This window comes from Oncorhynchus mykiss, chromosome 5 (assembly GCF_013265735.2).
Source record: "Oncorhynchus mykiss isolate Arlee chromosome 5, USDA_OmykA_1.1, whole genome shotgun sequence".
Classification (NCBI taxonomy): Eukaryota; Metazoa; Chordata; class Actinopteri; order Salmoniformes; family Salmonidae; genus Oncorhynchus; species Oncorhynchus mykiss.
This window is the reverse complement of record NC_048569.1, coordinates 97661125-97681014: the sequence shown is the minus strand read 5'-3', so window position 1 is coordinate 97681014 and position 19890 is coordinate 97661125. Positions and strand designations below refer to the sequence as shown.

Below are 19890 nucleotides of genomic sequence, written 5' to 3'. Positions count from 1 at the left end.
GCTCATCACAGACAGATCACTTCTGTGGGTGAATTCATTCAAATGAGGAGAGACTTTGAACTGTGGACTCATGTTGGGTGTAGCTAGCAGGTTACAAATGACCTCAGAATGGAGTGAGGCAGTGCAGTGGAAGGTTTCTATACAACACTGACTGTGGACTTGTCACATTGATTGGGTTGTGTGAATGTGTACAAGCAAGTAACACAACAAGATGTCAGAACTATGTAGCTACCTTTAAATGCAGATTCAGGATCAGACTTTTTGTTTGACTGGCAAACTGTCCCCCCTTACTGTCCCCCCTTACCAACTATGGGAACAAGGGCAATCACAGAGACCAACCAATGAGCAACAATGAGCAGGAGTTCTGACCATCCGTAGTGTTTGGTGACTTGTTAGCTAACGAGTAAACGAAAGGAAAAGCAAGGTGACTCAATACAGTCAGAAAATATTCACACCCCTTTTCCCACATTTTGTTGTTACACAGCCTGAATTTATAAAAGGGATACAATTGAGATTGTTTTGGTCACTGGCCAAAACACACACAATACCCCATAATGTCAAAGTGGAATTGTGTTTATTGAAATTGTTACAAATTAATAAATAAATGAAAAAATGTATATGACTTGAGTCAATAAGTATTCAACCGCTAAATAAGTTGTTTAACATGATTTTGAATGACTACATCTGTAAGGTCCCTCAGTCCAGCACTGAATTTCAAAACAGATTCAACCAAAGACCAGGGATGTTTTCCAAAGCCTCGATGGGTAAAATGTTTAAAAAAGCACACCTTGAATATCCCTTTGATCATGGTGAAGTTATTAATTACACGTTGGATGGTGTATCAATACACCCAATCACTACAAAGATACAGGCGTCCTTCCTAACTCAGTTGCCGGAGAAGAAGGAAACTGCTCAGGGATTTCACCATGAGGCCAATGGTGACTTTAAAACAGTTACAGAGTTTAATGGTTGTGATAGGAGAGAACTGAGGATGGATCAACAACATTGTAGTTATTCCACAATACTAAACTAATTGACAGAGTGAAAAGAACGAAGCCTGTACAGAATACTAATACTCCAAAACCTTGTTTGCAACAAGGCACTAAAGCAATACTGTAGTGGTTAGAGAGTTGGACCGGGAGGCAGGTAGCCTAGTGGTTAGAGAGTTGGACCGGGAGGCAGGTAGCCTAGTGGTTAGAGAGTAGGACCGGGAGGCAGGTAGCCTAGTGGTTAGAGAGTAGGACCGGGAGGCAGGTAGCCTAGTGGTTAGAGAGTAGTACCGGGAGGCAGGTAGCCCAGTGGTTAGAGAGTTGGACCGGGAGGCAGGTAGCCTAGTGGTTAGAGAGTAGGACCGGGAGGCAGGTAGCCTAGTGGTTAGAGAGTAGGACCGGGAGGCAGGTAGCCCAGTGGTTAGAGAGTAGGACCGGGAGGCAGGTAGCCTAGTGGTTAGAGAGTAGGACCGGGAGGCAGGTAGCCCAGTGGTTAGAGAGTAGGACCGGGAGGCAGGTAGCCTAGTGGTTAGAGAGTAGGACCGGGAGGCAGGTAGCCTAGTGGTTAGAGAGTAGGACCGGGAGGCAGGTAGCCTAGTGGTTAGAGAGTAGGACCGGGAGGCAGGTAGCCTAGTGGTTAGAGAGTAGGACCGGGAGGCAGGTAGCCTAGTGGTTAGAGAGTAGGACCGGGAGGCAGGTTGCCTAGTGGTTAGAGAGTAGGACCGGGAGGCAGGTAGCCCAGTGGTTAGAGAGTTGGACCGGGAGGCAGGTAGCCCAGTGGTTAGAGAGTTGGACCGGGAGGCAGGTAGCCCTGTGGTTAGAGAGTTGGACCGGGAGGCAGGTAGCCTAGTGGTTAGAGAGTAGGACCGGGAGGCAGGTAGCCTACTGTTTAGAGAGTTGGATCGGGAGGCAGGTAGCCTAGTGGTTAGAGAGTTGGACAGGGAGGCAGGTAGCCCAGTGGTTAGAGAGTTGGACCGGGAGGCAGGTAGCCTAGTGGTTAAAGAGTAGGACCGGGAGGCAGGTAGCCCTGTGGTTAGAGAGTAGGACCGGGAGGCAGGTAGCCTAGTGGTTAGAGAGTTGGACCGGGAGGCAGGTAGCCTAGTGGTTAGAGAGTTGGACCAGGAGACAGGTAGCCTAGTGGTTAGAGAGTTGGACCGGGAGGCAGGTAGCCTAGTGGTTAGAGAGTAGGACCGGGAGGCAGGTAGCCTACTGTTCAGAGAGTTGGATCGGGAGGCAGGTAGCCTACTGTTTAGAGAGTTGGACCGGGAGGCAGGTAGCCTAGTGGTTAGAGAGTAGGACCGGGAGGCAGGTAGCCCAGTGGTTAGAGAGTTGGACCGGGAGGCAGGTAGCCTAGTGGTTAGAGAGTTGGACCGGGAGGCAGGTAGCCTAGTGGTTAGAGAGTTGGACCGGGAGGCAGGTAGCCCAGTGGTTAGAGAGTAGGACCGGGAGGCAGGTAGCCTAGTGGTTAGAGAGTAGGACCGGGAGGCAGGTAGCCTAGTGGTCAGAGAGTTGGACCGGGAGTCAGGTAGCCTAGTGGTCAGAGAGTTGGACTGGGAGTCAGGTAGCCTAGTGGTCAGAGAGTTGGACCGGGAGGCAGGTAGCCCAGTGGTTAGAGAGTAGGACCGGGAGGCAGGTAGCCTAGTGGTTAGAGAGTAGGACCGGGAGGCAGGTAGCCTAGTGGTTAGAGAGTTGGACCGGGAGGCAGGTAGCCTAGTGGTCAGAGAGTTGGACCGGGAGTCAGGTAGGCTAGTGGTCAGAGAGTTGGACTGGGAGGTTGCTAGATCAAATCCCCGAGCTGCCTCTGAACAGACAATTAACCCACTGTTCCTAGGCCGTCATTGTACGAATTTGTTCTTAACTGACTTGCCTCCCGGTTAAGGTTAAATTTAAAAAGTCAAGGGGTATGAATCCTTCTTGATGGCTCTATAGAATTAGTAAAACATGTGCTTGGCTCTCAGTTCAACTAGCTAGTTAGCGACATGTTTTGCACATACCACGCAAAATATGACTTAGTGTAACTACATTAGTTTCCTTCATTGCAATTGTTATTTAGGCGCCTAGTTAACGTTAGTTAGCGTGCTTTTTTTACCATTCTAACTAGCTACCTAGCTAGTTAGCGGCCATCTGCTACATGTAGGTGGGATTCATTGACTGTCTGTCCTTGAATGTATTTCGGTACTGAACAAATTCTGCTCAAGGAACACGGATTTAGTGTTATAGCTAGTACCAGGCTGGGCAGGAAAACTGAAGTAAAGCAGAGTTATATCTAGGAGAGCCTGAGATTCTCATACCATGTCCTCCAGCTCGCGACTGGTTCGGTTAGCTGCGCCGTCTTGGCCCTGGACGGGGCTCGCGCTGCCTTCTGGAGTTGTCCGTTCCCCATTCCGTTTCCCCGGTGAGTCCTTCGTCTTGCTGCGGTTCCACAGGTAAACAGCTCCTACACCCAGCACTATGGGGGTTCCGATCAGGAGGGCCAGCTGCCAGCGAGGGAGACTGCTCCCGGACTGCGGCTCAACGGGCTTTGAAGCGGCCATCATCCACCATGCAAGGAGAGCACACAACACTGCTTACACTACCGACTCCGTTATCGGCGAGGTCATTGCAGAAACAGCGGAATCTTGGGATACTGGCGGGCGCCTTGCAACTGCAACCGGGGCGGGGTACTCTGTACTTCCGGACTACACAGGACAACAACAACAAAAACACCACTGCAAAATGACATGCAGTGCAAGGGCCCCATCTAGTGTACGTTGTATGTAATGGAGGCTGCAACAAATTCATATCAACAGACCCACCTTGACTATGAGAGATACAGTGTCTGTATTTGTTGTGCTTTACCACCTGTGCTTTACCACTGATAAAGATGGTCATTATTTAACACACATAAACTGTTAATGTTATTAACCTTTATTTTAACAAGGTGTCATATTGAGACCAAAGCTGCGTTTGAATACCCATACTAACATACTGTATACTATTAGTCTATAGGTCTAGAGCTGTGTTCCAATACCCGTACTAACATACTGTATACTATATACTACATACTACATACTATATACTATTAGTCTATAGGTCTAGAGACTAGAGCTGTGTTCCAACACCCATACTAACATACTGTATACTACATACTGTATACTACACACTGTATACTACACACCATATACTATATACTATTAGTCTATAGGTCTAGAGCTGTGTTCCAATACCCATACTAACATACTGTATACTACATACTGTATACTATATACTACATACTATAGGTCTAGAGCTGTGTTCCAATACCCATACTAACACACTGTATACTACATACTATATACTATTAGTCTATAGGTCTAAAGACTAGAACTGTGTTCTAATACCCATACTAACACACTGTATACTACATACTGTATAGTATATACTACATACTATAGGTCTAGAGCTGTGTTCCAATACCCATACTAACATACTGTATACTGTATACTATATACTATATACTATTAGTCTATAGGTCTAGAGACTAGAACTGTGTTCTAATACCCATAATAACACACTGTATACTACATACTGTATACTATATACTACATACTATAGGTCTAGAGCTGTGTTCCAATACCCATACTAACACACTGTATACTACATACTATATGCTATTAGTCTATAGGTCTAGAGACTAGAGCTGTGTTCCAATACCCATACTAACATACTGTATATTACATACTGAATACTATATACTACATACTACATACTATATACTATTAGTCTATAGGTCTAGAGCTGTGTTCTAATACTCATACTAAAATACTGTATACTACATACTATATACTATATACTATTAGTCTATAGGTCTAGAGCTGTGATCCAATACCCATACTAACATACTGCATACTATATACTATATACTATTAGTCTATAGGTCTAGAGACTAGAGCTGTGTTCCAATACTCATACTAACATACTGCATACTATATACTATATACTATTAGTCTATAGGTCTAGAGACTAGAGCTGTGTTCCAATACCCACACTAACATACTGTATACTATATACTATTAGTCTATTGGTCTAGAGCTGTGTTCTAATACCTATACTAACATACTGTATACTACATACTGTATACTATATACTACATACTATATACTATATACTATTAGTCTATAGGTCTAGAGACTAGAGCTGTGTTCCAATACCCATACTAACACACTGTATACTACATACTGTATACTACACACTGTATACTACACACCATATACTATATACTATTAGTCTAGAGACTAGAGTTGTGTTCCAATACCCATACTAACATACTGTATACTACATACTATATACTATTAGTCTATAGGTCTAGAGCTGTGTTCCAATACCCATACTAATATACTGTATACTACATACTGTATACTATTAGTCTATAGGTCTAGAGACTAGAGCTGTGTTCTAATACCCATACTAACATACTGTATACTACATACTGTATACTATATACTACATACTACATACTATATACTATTAGTCTATAGGTCTAGAGACTAGAGCTGTGTTCCAATACCCATACTAACATACTGTATACTACATACTGTATACTATATACTACATACTACATACTATATACTATTAGTCTATAGGTCTAGAGACTAGAGCTGTGTTCCAATACCCATACTTAAATCAAATCAAATCAAATTTATTTATATAGCCCTTCGTACATCAGCTGATATCTCAAAGTGCTGTACAGAAACCCAGCCTAAAACCCCAAACAGCAAGCAATGCAGGTGTAGAAGCACGGTGGCTAGGAAAAACTCCCTAGAAAGGCCAAAACCTAGGAAGAAACCTAGTGAGGAACCAGGCTATGTGTGGTGGCCAGTCCTCTTCTGGCTGTGCCGGGTGGAGATTATAACAGAACATGGCCAAGATGTTCAAATGTTCATAAATGACCAGCATGGTCAAATAATAATAAGGCAGAACAGTTGAAACTGGAGCAGCAGCAAGGCCAGGTGGACTGGGGACAGCAAGGCGTCATCATGTCAGGTAGTCCTGGGGCATGGTCCTAGGGCTCAGGTCCTCCGAGAGAGAGAAAGAAAGAGAGAAGGAGAGAATTAGAGAACGCACACTTAGATTCACACAGGACACCGAATAGGACAGGAGAAGTACTCCAGATATAACAAACTGACCCTAGCCCCCCGACACATAAACTACTGCAGCATAAATACTGGAGGCTGAGACAGGATGGGTCAGGAGACACTGTGGTCCCATCCGAGGACACCCCCGGACAGGGCCAAACAGGAAGGATATAACCCCACCCACTTTGCCAAAGCACAGCCCCCACACCACTAGAGGGATATCTTCAACCACCAACTTACCATCCTGAGACAAGGCTGAGTATAGCCCACAAAGACCTCCATACTAACATACTACATACTATATACTAAATACTATATACTATTAGTCTGTATACTACATACTATATACTATATACTATTAGTCTATAGGTCTAGAGCTGTGTTCCAATACCCATACTAACACACTGTATACTACATACTCTATACTATATACTATTCGTCTATAGGTCTAGAGACTAGAGCTGTGTTCCAATACCCATACTAACATACTGTATACTACATACTATATACTAAATACTATATACTATTAGTCTGTATACTACATACTATATACTATATACTATTAGTCTATAGGTCTAGAGCTGTGTTCCAATACACATACTAGCATACTGTATACTACATACTATATACTACTAGTTCATTTTAGCATACTGGAAACAAATGGTATTGTTTCATTTGAGCATATAGCTCTTCGCCTGTCTACCGGAAGTTGATACTGTTGTTATGCATCCTCTTGCTAGGTAGTTAGCAAAACAAATTAGTAGTTATACATTTTACAACTTCGGGTGTGTTCTTAAATTCAATCTGGAGTGCCAGAATGCACTCGCTCAAAGTGTTGTCAGATTGTCCATTAGTAAATTCAGACACTGGACAGGAGTAGGGTTGATTTGAGCGTTCTGACCTTACAACGGCAGTCAAGGACCCAAGATAACGTTGGCTAGCTTGCTAGCTACTTCCAGACACAAATGAGACCACTCTGACCATTTTACTCGCCCTAGCAGAGCTGGTTAGGCAGTTTTCATGTTATCAAGAGCGGTGGTGACTGTAACTGTGCTGTTGGCAACAATTTAATTACGCTTTTTTGCAAAGTTTGCTGACACCAGCCATATTCAACTGGTGTTGAGCGCTTGTAAATTCATCAGTTATTCTGTGCTCTGGTAACTCGGAGGTGATGGCCAGAGCAAATTTACGAAAGCACTCGATTGTCCATTGAGTACGCACAACGGCTATACCATTTACCTAAGCTAAGAATGACGGGAATAATCAAGTCAATAAACCTTGGGTAGTTAGTTAGCCTATAGTTAATATACTGGCAGGTTTGATGTATAAGTAGCCAACTAACGTTAGCTAGCTAACATACCGGTACATATTGCTGTAATGATACGCTATGTGTTCATAAGGAAAGCTTAGCTAACAAATTGTCAGCCAACATAACGTGTAAGGTAATTTATTTGAAAAGTCATTACTTTATTACATTGCTCAACATTTTCTCAACATTTATCATAATTTGTTAAAGCAATGAATTTGTATCCGCTCCAGTTGTACTTCGCTGCATATTTTCCGCCATTTTCCTCAAATATCAAAACGTTGTGAAGCTCTGACCATTTCCTGAAGATTTGCATTATGGGCCCTAAAAGTACAGAAATAGTGTCCACTGCTTTTATACTTCGTATTTTGGCGAATGTACGTGTAGTACAACATCTGTGAACTTTTGGCATGCTAACTATATCCATACTATGACCAATAAGCGTACTATATACTCAATTTACGTCACAAATAGTACGCTTAGTGCGGTTTGTATGGGAATTCAAACACAGCTCAAGTCTCTTTTTCAAATGAGCCCTGCACAATACAAACACATACATCAATATAAAATACTAAATTCCCTAAACGGAACAGGCATTCAAGCTTCCCCTGCAACACATTCAAGCCTGAGCTTCCCCTGCAACACATTCCAGCCTGAGCCTCCCCTGCAACACATTCAAGCCTGAGCCTCCCCTGCAACACATTCCAGCCTGAGCCTCCCCTGCAATACATCCCAGCCTGAGCCTCCCCTGCAACACATTCAAGCCCGAGCCTCCCCTGCAACACATTCCAGCCTGAGCCTCCCCTGCAACACATTCAAGCCTGAGCCTCCCCTGCAACACATTCAAGCCTGAGCCTCCCCTGCAACACATTCCAGCCTGAGCCTTCCCTGCAACACATTCCAGCCTGAGCCTCTCCTGCAACACATTCAAGCCTGGCCTCCCCTGCAACACATTCAAGCTTGAGCCTCCCCTGCAACACATTCAAACCTGAGCCTCCCTTGCAACACATTCAAACCTGAGCCTCCCCTGCAACACATTCCAGCCTGAGCCTCCCCTGCAACACATTCCAGCCTGAGCCTCCCCTGCAACACATTCAAACCTGAGCCTCCCCTGCAACAAATTCCAGCCTGAGCCTCCCCTGCAACACATTCCAGCCTGAGCCTCCCCTGCAACACATTCCAGCCTGAGCCTCCCCTGCAACACATTCCAGCCTGAGCCTCCCCTGCAACACATCCCAGCCTGAGCCTCCCCTGCAACACATTCCTGCCTGAGCCTCCCCTGCAACACATTCCAGCCTGAGCCTCCCCTGCAACACATTCCAGCCTGAGCCTCCCCTGCAACACATTCCAGCCTGAGCCTCCCCTGCAACACATTCCAGCCTGAGCCTCCCCTGCAACACATTCCAGCCTGAGCTTCCCCTGCAACACATTCAAACCTGAGCCTCCCCTGCAACACATTCCAGCCTGAGCCTCCCCTGCAACACATTCCAGCCTGAGCCTCCCCTGCAACACATTCCAGCCTGAGCCTCCCCTGCAACACATTCCAGCCTGAGCCTCCCCTGCAACACATTCAAACCTGAGCCTCCCCTGCAACACATTCCAGCCTGAGCCTCCCCTGCAACACATTCCAGCCTGAGCCTCCCCTGCAACACATTCCAGCCTGAGCCTCCCCTGCAACACATTCAAACCTGAGCCTCCCCTGCAACACATTCCAGCCTGAGCCTCCCCTGCAACACATTCCAGCCTGAGCCTCCCCTGCAACACATTCCAGCCTGAGCCTCCCCTGCAACACATCCCAGCCTGAGCCTCCCCTGCAACACATTCCAGCCTGAGCCTCCCCTGCAACACATTCCAGCCTGAGCCTCCCCTGCAACACATTCCAGCCTGAGCCTCCCCTGCAACACATTCCAGCCTGAGCCTCCCCTGCAACACATTCCAGCCTGAGCCTCCCCTGCAACACATTCCACATCTGTGGAATATAAAAACCCAAAGCAGCTCTCCCTAAATCAGAAGCTACCTTGGAACATCTAGCACTATCCAATAGGGTGCTCTTGTACTGTATTCTATTGTTTTGACATTGATTAGTGATGTCAGATGCATCGGATGATTATGTAGGAGTGGTTTGTAAATAAACAGAAGTGAAGGCTGCTCTCTTCTTACATACAGAGAGGCTCAACCACCTTTTGATACAAAACACACATGGAGGTCAGTGTGGAAGATGCAGCCTCTAGAGGTCAGTGTTGGAGCTGGGGATTTATAAGTGTCTCAAATAAGGTTCTCCTTCTCATCCTTCTCTTCTCTTCTTTCAGAAGTGTGTAAAGCCCTGAAAGAAATTGATTTAAAAAAATCCCCTGGCTCTGATGAACTAGACCCCCGCCTCCTACACCTACTGTAGCCGCAGACATCATTGCTCCCCCTGAACATGTATTTTTAACCTTACGCTTGATGTTAAGGAAATCCCCAAGTTATGGAAATCTGCTTTTGTACTGCCTCCTGAAAGGTGGAGATCATTCGCTACTTGACAACTATCAACCCATATCAACATTGTCTGTACTGTCAAAGGTACTGGAGTCCTTAGTTAGTAGGCAGCTAAAGACCTACTTCCAAGAAAACAACATCTTAAATGGAATGCAATCAGGTTTTAGGTCTGGCTACAGCACTTTCAGCAACATTGAAGGTTTTAAATGACATCCACTGTGCTCTTGATAAGAAGTTACATTGTGTGTCTGTTTTTATTGATTTGTCGAAGGCTTTTGACACCGTGGACCATGCTGTGTTAGTGCAAAGGTTAAAATGTTGTGGATTTACTGGTCATGCTCTAGACTGGTTTATAAATTACCTATCAAATCGTACACAATGTGTAATGGTGGATGGTTGTAAATCTGAGTCCATAGAGGTGTGCTCAGGTGTTCCGCAAGGTTCTATTTTGGGCCCACTGTTGTTCATTTTGTATATCAACAACATTGGGGATCTTATTGAAACAGCGATGTAAATTTTTAAGCAGATGATACTGTACTTTACTCAAGTGGTAGTAGTTTATCTTTAGCTTTTGAAAATGCCCAAAGAGCATTTAACATCACACAACAGAATCTGTATGATTGATTTAAAGCTGATTCAGGTAAATCAAAATGCATGGTATTTTCAAATGTCAGGCATATTGCAAATCATGTCATTGCTACATTGGCTGGACATACTATAGAGCAAGTTAAAGTGTACAAATATTTGGGTGTGTGGGTTGATGATAAGCTGAGCTTCACTGTGCATGTAGAGAACTTGATAAGGAAGCTCAAGCTGAGAATAGGATTTTATTACCGGCATAAGGCTTGTTTTTCTTTTGAGGCCAGGAAGGAGCTGGTACGATGTACATTACTGTCAGTTTTAGATTTGAGTGATATATGCAGGCCTCAGCCACTACCCTGAGAGCACTTGATTCAGTGTATCATGCAGCCCTCAGGTTCATTTCAAATCAGAAACGTCTAACACATGATTGTGATCTCTACAGCGATGTTGGCTGGTCGTCATTGACCTTGCGTTGGCTTTAACACTGGTTTACACTGATTTATAAGGTCATATTGGGTAAAATGCCATTTTATCTCTGTTATTTTTTAGTCAGGTCAGTAAATAAATATAAATTACGGTCCCATTCTGATTTTCTTCTAACAGTACCAAAAATTAGAACAGGTCATGGTAGAAATAGTTTTAGTTACTCAGCTCCGTGGTCCTGGAATTCTCTCCTGAACATTTTAAAATGTGATGATCTAGTTTCGTTGGTGGAGTTTGAACACTTGATCGATGTATATATCATAGAAGAGTGTAATTGTTTTTAGGCCAGCTGTTTCTAGTCAAGATGTTTGTGTTTTTAATGTAATATGTAATTGTTGTACTGTATGTGTGTTTATAGTTTTGTTTAATGTTGTGTTAGTGTCTGAAACGTTGTTCCCCCTGCTGCTATTGGACCAGGTCTCTCTTGGAAAAGAGATGTTATCTCAATGAGAAAAACCTGTATAAATAAATAAAGGTAAAATACATTTAAAAAGGGACTGGGACTAAACACCTCCCTCTGCAACTGGATCCTGGACTTCTTGATGAGCCGTCCCCAGGTGGTAAGGGTAGGAAACAACACATCTGCCACGCTGATCCTCAACACCGGGGCCCTCAGGGCTGCGTGCTTAGTCCTCTCTTGTACTCCCTGTTGACCCACATCTAACTGGCCAGGCATTTTTTTATTTTTTTTATTTGACCTTTATTTAAGTCAGTTAAGAACAAATTCTTATTTTCAATGACGGCCTAGGAACAGTGGGTTAACTGCCTGTTCAGGAGCAGAACGACAAGTTTACCTTGTCAGCTCGGGGGTTTGAACTTGCAACCTTCCGGTTACTAGTCCAACGCTCTAACCACTAGGCTACGCTGTGGCATGACTCCAACACCATCACTACATTTTGACACAACAGTGGGAGGCCTGATCACCGACAACGACGAGACAGCCTATAGGGAGGAGGTCAGAAACCTGGTAGTGTGGTGCCAGGACAACAACCTCTCCCTCAACATGGGCAAAACAAAGGAGTTGATCATGGACTACAGGGAAAAGGAGGGCCAAACAGGCCCCCATTAACATCGACAGGGCTGTAGTGGAGTGGGTCGAGAGTTTCAAGTTCCTTGGTGTCCACATCACCAACGAACTATCATGGTCCAAACACACCAAGACAGTCGTGAAGAGGGCACGACAATATATTTTTTCCACCAGGAGACTGAAAAGATTGGCCATGGGTCCCCAGATCCTCAAAAAAATCTATAGCAGCACAATCGAGAGGATCCTGACCGGTTGCATCACCGCCTGGTATGGCAGCTGCTCGGCATCCGACCTAAAGGCGCTACAGAGGGTATGGGGACGACCCAGTACATCACTGGGGCCAAGCTTCCTGCCATCCAGGACCTACAGTACCAGTCAAAAGTTTGGACACATCTACTCATTCAAGGGTTTTTCTTTATTTTTTAAAAATTTATACATAGTAGAATCACAGTGAAGACATCAGAACTATGAAATAATACATATGGAATCATGTAGTGACCAAGAGGTAGTCACCTGGAATCAATTTCAATGAACAGGTGTGCCTTCTTAAAAGTTAAGTTGTGGAATTTCTTTCCTTCTTAATGCGTTTAAGCCAATCAGTTGTGTTGTGACAAGGTAGGGGTGGTATATAGAAGATAACCCTGTTTGGTAAAAGTCCATATTATGGCAAGAACAGCTCAAATAAGCAAAGAGAAATGACAGTCCATCATTACTTTAACACATGTAGATCAGTAAATTCTGAGAATTTAAAAGTGAAACTGAAAGTGCAGTTGCAAAAACCATCAAGCGCTGTGATGAAACTGGCTCTCATGACTACAGCCACAGGAAAGAAAGACCCAGCTGTAGAGGATAAGTTTATTAGAGTTAACCGCACCTCAGATTGCAGCCCCAAAAAATGCTTCACAGAGTTCAAGTAACAGACACATCTCAACATCAACTGTTCAGAGGAGACTGCGTGAATCAGTTTTCATGGTTGCAAAGAAACCACTAAAGGACACCAATAATAAGAAGAGACTTGCTTGGGCCAAGCAATGGACATCAAACCGGTGGAAATCTGTCCTTTGGTCTGGAGTCCAAATTTGAAATTCTTTGTTCCAACCATTGTGTCTTTGTGAGACGCAGAGTAGGTGAACGGATGATCTCTGCATGTGTGGATCCCGCCATGAAGCATGGAGGGGGAGGTGCGATGATGGAGGGGGAGGTGCGATGATGTGGGGGTGTTTTGCTGGTAACATTGTCTGTGATTTATTTAGAATTCAAGGCACACTTAACCAGCAGGCTACCACAGCATTCTGCAGCGATATGCAATCCCATCTGGTTTGCACTTAGTGGAACTATAATTTGTTTTTCAACAGGACAATGACCCAAAACACACCTCCAGGATGTGTAAGAGCTATTTGATTAAGGAGAGTGATGGAGTGCTGCAGCAGATGACCTGGCCTACACATTATACCTGGCCTCCATATTATAATAGAAACAGTAGATCTAGCTGATCTGTTATAATATAATAGAGACAGTAGATCTAGCTGGTCTGTCATATTATTATAGAGACAGTAGATATAGCTGGTCTGTCATATTATAATAGATAGAGTAGATCTAGCTGGTCTGTCATATTATAATAGAGACAGTAGATCCAGCTGGTCTGTCATAATATAATAGAGACAGTAGATCTAGCTGGTCTGTCATAATATAATAGAGACATAGAGACAGTAGATCAAGCTGGTCTGTCATAATATAATAGAGACAGTAGATCTAGCTGGTCTGTCATAATATAATAGAGACAGTAGATCTAGCTGGTCTGTCATAATATAAGAGAGACAGTAGATCTACCTGGTCTGTCATAATATAATAGAGACAGGAGATCTAGCTGGTCTGTCATAATATAATAGAGACAGTAGATCTAGCTGGTCTGTCATAATATAATAGAGAGAGTAGATCTAGCTGGTCTGTCATAATATAATAGAGAGAGTAGATCTAGCTGGTCTGTCATAATATAATAGAGACAGTAGATCTAGCTGGTCTGTTATAATATAATAGAGACAGTAGATCTAGCTGGTCTGTCATAATATAATAGAGAGAGTAGATCTAGCTGGTCTGTCATAATATAATAGAGACAGTAGATATACCTGGTCTGTCATATTATAATAGAGACAATAGATCTAGCTGGTCTGTCATATTATAATAGATACAGTAGATCTAGCTGGTCTGTCATATTATAATAGAGACATAGAGACAGTAGATCAAGCTGGTCTGTCATATTATAATAGAGACAGTAGATCTAGCTGGTCTGTCATAATATAATAGATAGAGTAGATCTAGCTGGTCTGTCATATTATAATAGAGACAGTAGATCTTGCTGGTCTGTCATAATGTAATAGAGACATGGAGACAGTAGATCAAGCTGGTCTATCATATTATAATTGAGACAGTAGATCTAGCTGGTCTGTCATAATATAATAGAGACAGTAGATCTAGCTGGTCTGTCATAATATAATAGAGACAGTAGATCTAGCTGGTCTGTCATAATATAATAGAGACAGGAGATCTAGCTGGTCTGTCATAATATAATAGAGACAGTAGATCTAGCTGGTCTGTCATAATATAATAGGGGGAGTAGATCTAGCTGGTCTGTCATAATATAATAGAGACAGTAGATCTAGCTGGTCTGTCATATTATAATAGAAACAGTAGATCTAGCTGATCTGTTATAATATAATAGAGACAGTAGATCTCGCTGGTCTGTCATATTATAATAGATACAGTAGATCTAGCTGGTCTGTCATATTATAATAGATACAGTAGATCTAGCTGGTCTGTAATAACTATAATAGAGACAGTAGATCCAGCTGGTCTGTCATATTATAATAGAGACATAGAGACAGTAGATCAAGCTGGTCTGTCATATTATAATAGAGACAGTAGATCTAGCTGGTCTGTCATAATATAATAGATAGAGTAGATCTAGCTGGTCTGTCATATTATAATAGAGACAGTAGATCCAGCTGGTCTGTCATAATATAATAGAGACAGTAGATCTAGCTGGTCTGTCATAATATAATAGAGACATAGAGACAGTAGATCAAGCTGGTCTGTCATAATATAATAGAGACAGTAGATCTAGCTGGTCTGTCATAATATAACAGAGAAAGTAGATCTAGCTGGTCTGTCATAATATAATAGAGACAGTAGATCTAGCTGGTCTGTCATATTATTATAGAGACAGCAGATCTAGCTGGTCTGTCAAAGTATAATAGAGATAGTAGTTCTAGCTGGTCTGTCATATTATAATAGAGACAGTAGATCTTGCTGGTCTGTCATAATATAATAGAGACATAGAGACCGTAGATCAAGCTGGTCTATCATATTATAATTGAGACAGTAGATCTAGCTGGTCTGTCATAATATAATAGAGACAGTAGATCTAGCTGGTCTGTCATAATATAAGAGAGACAGTAGATCTAGCTGGTCTGTCATAATATAATAGAGACAGGAGATCTAGCTGGTCTGTCATAATATAATAGAGACAGTAGATCTAGCTGGTCTGTCATAATATAATAGAGAGAGTAGATCTAGCTGGTCTGTCATAATATAATAGAGAGAGTAGATCTAGCTGGTCTGTCATAATATAATAGAGACAGTAGATCTAGCTGGTCTGTTATAATATAATAGAGACAGTAGATCTAGCTGGTCTGTCATAATATAATAGAGAGAGTAGATCTAGCTGGTCTGTCATAATATAATAGAGACAGTAGATATACCTGGTCTGTCATAATATAATAGAGACAGTAGATCTAGCTGGTCTGTCATAATATAACAGAGACAGTAGATCTAGCTGGTCTGTCATATTAGTATAGAGACAGTAGATCTAGCTGGTCTGTCAATTTATAATAGAGATAATAGTTCTAGCTGGTCTGTCATATTATAATAGAGACAGTAGATCTTGCTGGTCTGTCATAATATAATAGAGACATGGAGACAGTAGATCAAGCTGGTCTATCATATTATAATTGAGACAGTAGATCTAGCTGGTCTGTCATATTAGTATAGAGACAGTAGATCTAGCTGGTCTGTCAAATTATAATAGAGATAATAGTTCTAGCTGGTCTGTCATATTATAATAGAGACAGTAGATCTACCTGGTCTGTCATAATATAATAGAGACAGTAGATCTAGCTGGTCTGTCATATTAGTATAGAGACAGTAGATCTAGCTGGTCTGTCATAATATAATAGAGACAGTAGATCTAGCTGGTCTGTCATAATATAATAGAGACAGGAGATCTAGCTGGTCTGTCATAATATAATAGAGACAGTAGATCTAGCTGCTCTGTCATAATATAATAGGGAGAGTAGATCTAGCTGGTCTGTCATAATATAATAGAGACAGTAGATCTAGCTGGTCTGTCATATTATAATAGAAACACTAGATCTAGCTGGTCTGTCATAATATAATAGAGACAGTAGATCTAGCTGGTCTGTCATAATATAATAGAGAGAGTAGATCTAGCTGGTCTGTCATAATATAATAGAGAGAGTAGATCTAGCTGGTCTGTCATAATATAATAGAGACAGTAGATCTAGCTGGTCTGTTATAATATAATAGAGACAGTAGATCTAGCTGGTCTGTCATAATATAATAGAGAGAGTAGATCTAGCTGGTCTGTCATAATATAATAGAGACAGTAGATATACCTGGTCTGTCATAATATAATAGAGACAGTAGATCTAGCTGGTCTGTCATAATATAACAGAGACAGTAGATCTAGCTGGTCTGTCATATTAGTATAGAGACAGTAGATCTAGCTGGTCTGTCAATTTATAATAGAGATAATAGTTCTAGCTGGTCTGTCATATTATAATAGAGACAGTAGATCTTGCTGGTCTGTCATAATATAATAGAGACATGGAGACAGTAGATCAAGCTGGTCTATCATATTATAATTGAGACAGTAGATCTAGCTGGTCTGTCATATTAGTATAGAGACAGTAGATCTAGCTGGTCTGTCAAATTATAATAGAGATAATAGTTCTAGCTGGTCTGTCATATTATAATAGAGACAGTAGATCTACCTGGTCTGTCATAATATAATAGAGACAGTAGATCTAGCTGGTCTGTCATATTAGTATAGAGACAGTAGATCTAGCTGGTCTGTCATAATATAATAGAGACAGTAGATCTAGCTGGTCTGTCATAATATAATAGAGACAGGAGATCTAGCTGGTCTGTCATAATATAATAGAGACAGTAGATCTAGCTGCTCTGTCATAATATAATAGGGAGAGTAGATCTAGCTGGTCTGTCATAATATAATAGAGACAGTAGATCTAGCTGGTCTGTCATATTATAATAGAAACACTAGATCTAGCTGATCTGTTATAATATAATAGAGACAGTAGATCTCGCTGGTCTGTCATATTATTATAGAGACAGTAGATCTAGCTGGTCTGTCATATTATAATAGATACAGTAGATCTAGCTGGTCTGTAATACTATAATAGAGACAGTAGATCCAGCTGGTCTGTCATATTATAATAGAGACATAGAGACAGTAGATCAAGCTGGTTTGTCATATTATAATAGAGACAGTAGATCTAGCTGGTCTGTCATAATATAATAGATAGAGTAGATCTAGCTGGTCTGTCATATTATAATAGAGACAGTAGATCCAGCTGGTCTGTCATAATATAATAGAGACAGTAGATCTAGCTGGTCTGTCATAATATAATAGAGACATAGAGACAGTTGATCAAGCTGGTCTGTCATAATATAATAGAGACAGTAGATCTAGCTGGTCTGTCATAATATAACAGAGACAGTAGATCTAGCTGGTCTGTCATAATATAATAGAGACAGTAGATCTAGCTGGTCTGTCATATCATTATAGAGACAGCAGATCTAGCTGGTCTGTCAAATTATAATAGAGATAGTAGTTCTAGCTGGTCTGTCATATTATAATAGAGACAGTAGATCTTGCTGGTCTGTCATAATATAATAGAGACATAGAGACCGTAGATCAAGCTGGTCTATCATATTATAATTGAGACAGTAGATCTTGCTGGTCTGTCATAATATAATAGAGACAGTAGATCTAGCTGGTCTGTCATAATATAAGAGAGACAGTAGATCTACCTGGTCTGTCATAATATAATAGAGACAGGAGATCTAGCTGGTCTGTCATAATATAATAGAGACAGTAGATCTAGCTGGTCTGTCATAATATAATAGAGAGAGTAGATCTAGCTGGTCTGTCATAATATAATAGAGAGAGTAGATCTAGCTGGTCTGTCATAATATAATAGAGACAGTAGATCTAGCTGGTCTGTTATAATATAATAGAGACAGTAGATCTAGCTGGTCTGTCATAATATAATAGAGAGAGTAGATCTAGCTGGTCTGTCATAATATAATAGAGACAGTAGATATACCTGGTCTGTCATATTATAATAGAGACAATAGATCTAGCTGGTCTGTCATATTATAATAGATACAGTAGATCTAGCTGGTCTGTCATATTATAATAGAGACAGTAGATCCAGCTGCTCTGTCATATTATAATAGAGACAGTAGATATAGCTGGTCTGTCATAATATAATAGAGACAGTAGATCTAGCTGGTCTGTCATAATATAATAGAGACAGTAGATCTAGCTGGTCTGTCACAATATAATAGGGAGAGTAGATCTAGCTGGTCTGTCATAATATAATAGAGACAGTAGATCTAGCTGGTCTGTCATATTATAATAGAAACAGTAGATCTAGCTGATCTGTTATAATATAATAGAGACAGTAGATCTCGCTGGTCTGTCATATTATTATAGAGACAGTAGATCTAGCTGGTCTGTCATATTATAATAGAGACATAGAGACAGTAGATCAAGCTGGTCTGTCATATTATAATAGAGACAGTAGATCTAGCTGGTCTGTCATAATATAATAGAGACAGTAGATCTAGCTGGTCTGTCATAATATAATAGAGACAGTAGATCTAGCTGGTCTGTCATGATATAATAGAGACAGTAGATCCAGCTGGTCTGTCATAATATAATAGAGAGAGTAGATCTAGCTGGTCTGTCATAAGATAATAGAGACAGTAGACCTAGCTGGTCTGTCATATTATAATAGAGACGGTAGATCCAGCTGGTCTGTCATATTATAATAGAGACATAGAGACAGTAGATCAAGCTGGTCTGTCATATTATAATAGAGACAGTAGATCTAGCTGGTCTGTCATAATATAATAGAGACAGTAGATCTAGCTGGTCTGTCATAATATAATAGAGAGAGTAGATCTAGCTAGTCTGTCATAATATAATAGAGACAGTAGATCTAGCTGGTCTGTCATAATATAATAGAGACAGTAGATCTAGCTGGTCTGTCATAATATAATAGAGACAGTAGATCTAGCTGGTCTGTCATAATATAACAGAGACAGTAGATCTAGCTGGTCTGTCATATTATAATAGAGACAGTAGATCCAGCTGCTCTGTCATATTATAATAGAGACAGTAGATCTAGCTGGTCTGTCATAATATAATAGGGAGAGTAGATCTAGCTGGTCTGTCATAATATAATAGAGACAGTAGATCTAGCTGGTCTGTCATATTATAATAGAAACAGTAGATCTAGCTGATCTGTTACAATATAATAGAGACAGTAGATCTCGCTGGTCTGTCATATTATTATAGAGACAGTAGATCTAGCTGGTCTGTCATATTATAATAGATACAGTAGATCTAGCTGGTCTGTAATACTATAATAGAGACAGTAGATCCAGCTGGTCTGTCATATTATAATAGAGACATAGAGACAGTAGATCAAGCTGGTCTGTCATATTATAATAGAGACAGTAGATCTAGCTGGTCTGTCATAATATAATAGAGACAGTAGATCTAGCTGGTCTGTCATAATATAATAGAGACAGTAGATCTAGCTG

General features: G+C 41.4%; 1 protein-coding gene across 1 annotated transcript in view; it reads right to left on the bottom strand.

The window, feature by feature from the left end:
* LOC110524914 (mitochondrial import receptor subunit TOM70) overlaps positions 1–3688 on the bottom strand; it is a 30680-nt gene extending 26992 nt beyond the window's left edge. The window contains exon 1 of the mRNA XM_036978957.1: positions 3281–3688. Within this exon, the coding sequence (XP_036834852.1) occupies positions 3281–3526 (246 nt within the window). The 5' untranslated portion in view covers positions 3527–3688. The remainder of the gene's footprint in view (positions 1–3280) is intronic.
* Positions 3689–19890: the final 16202 nt, after the last annotated feature.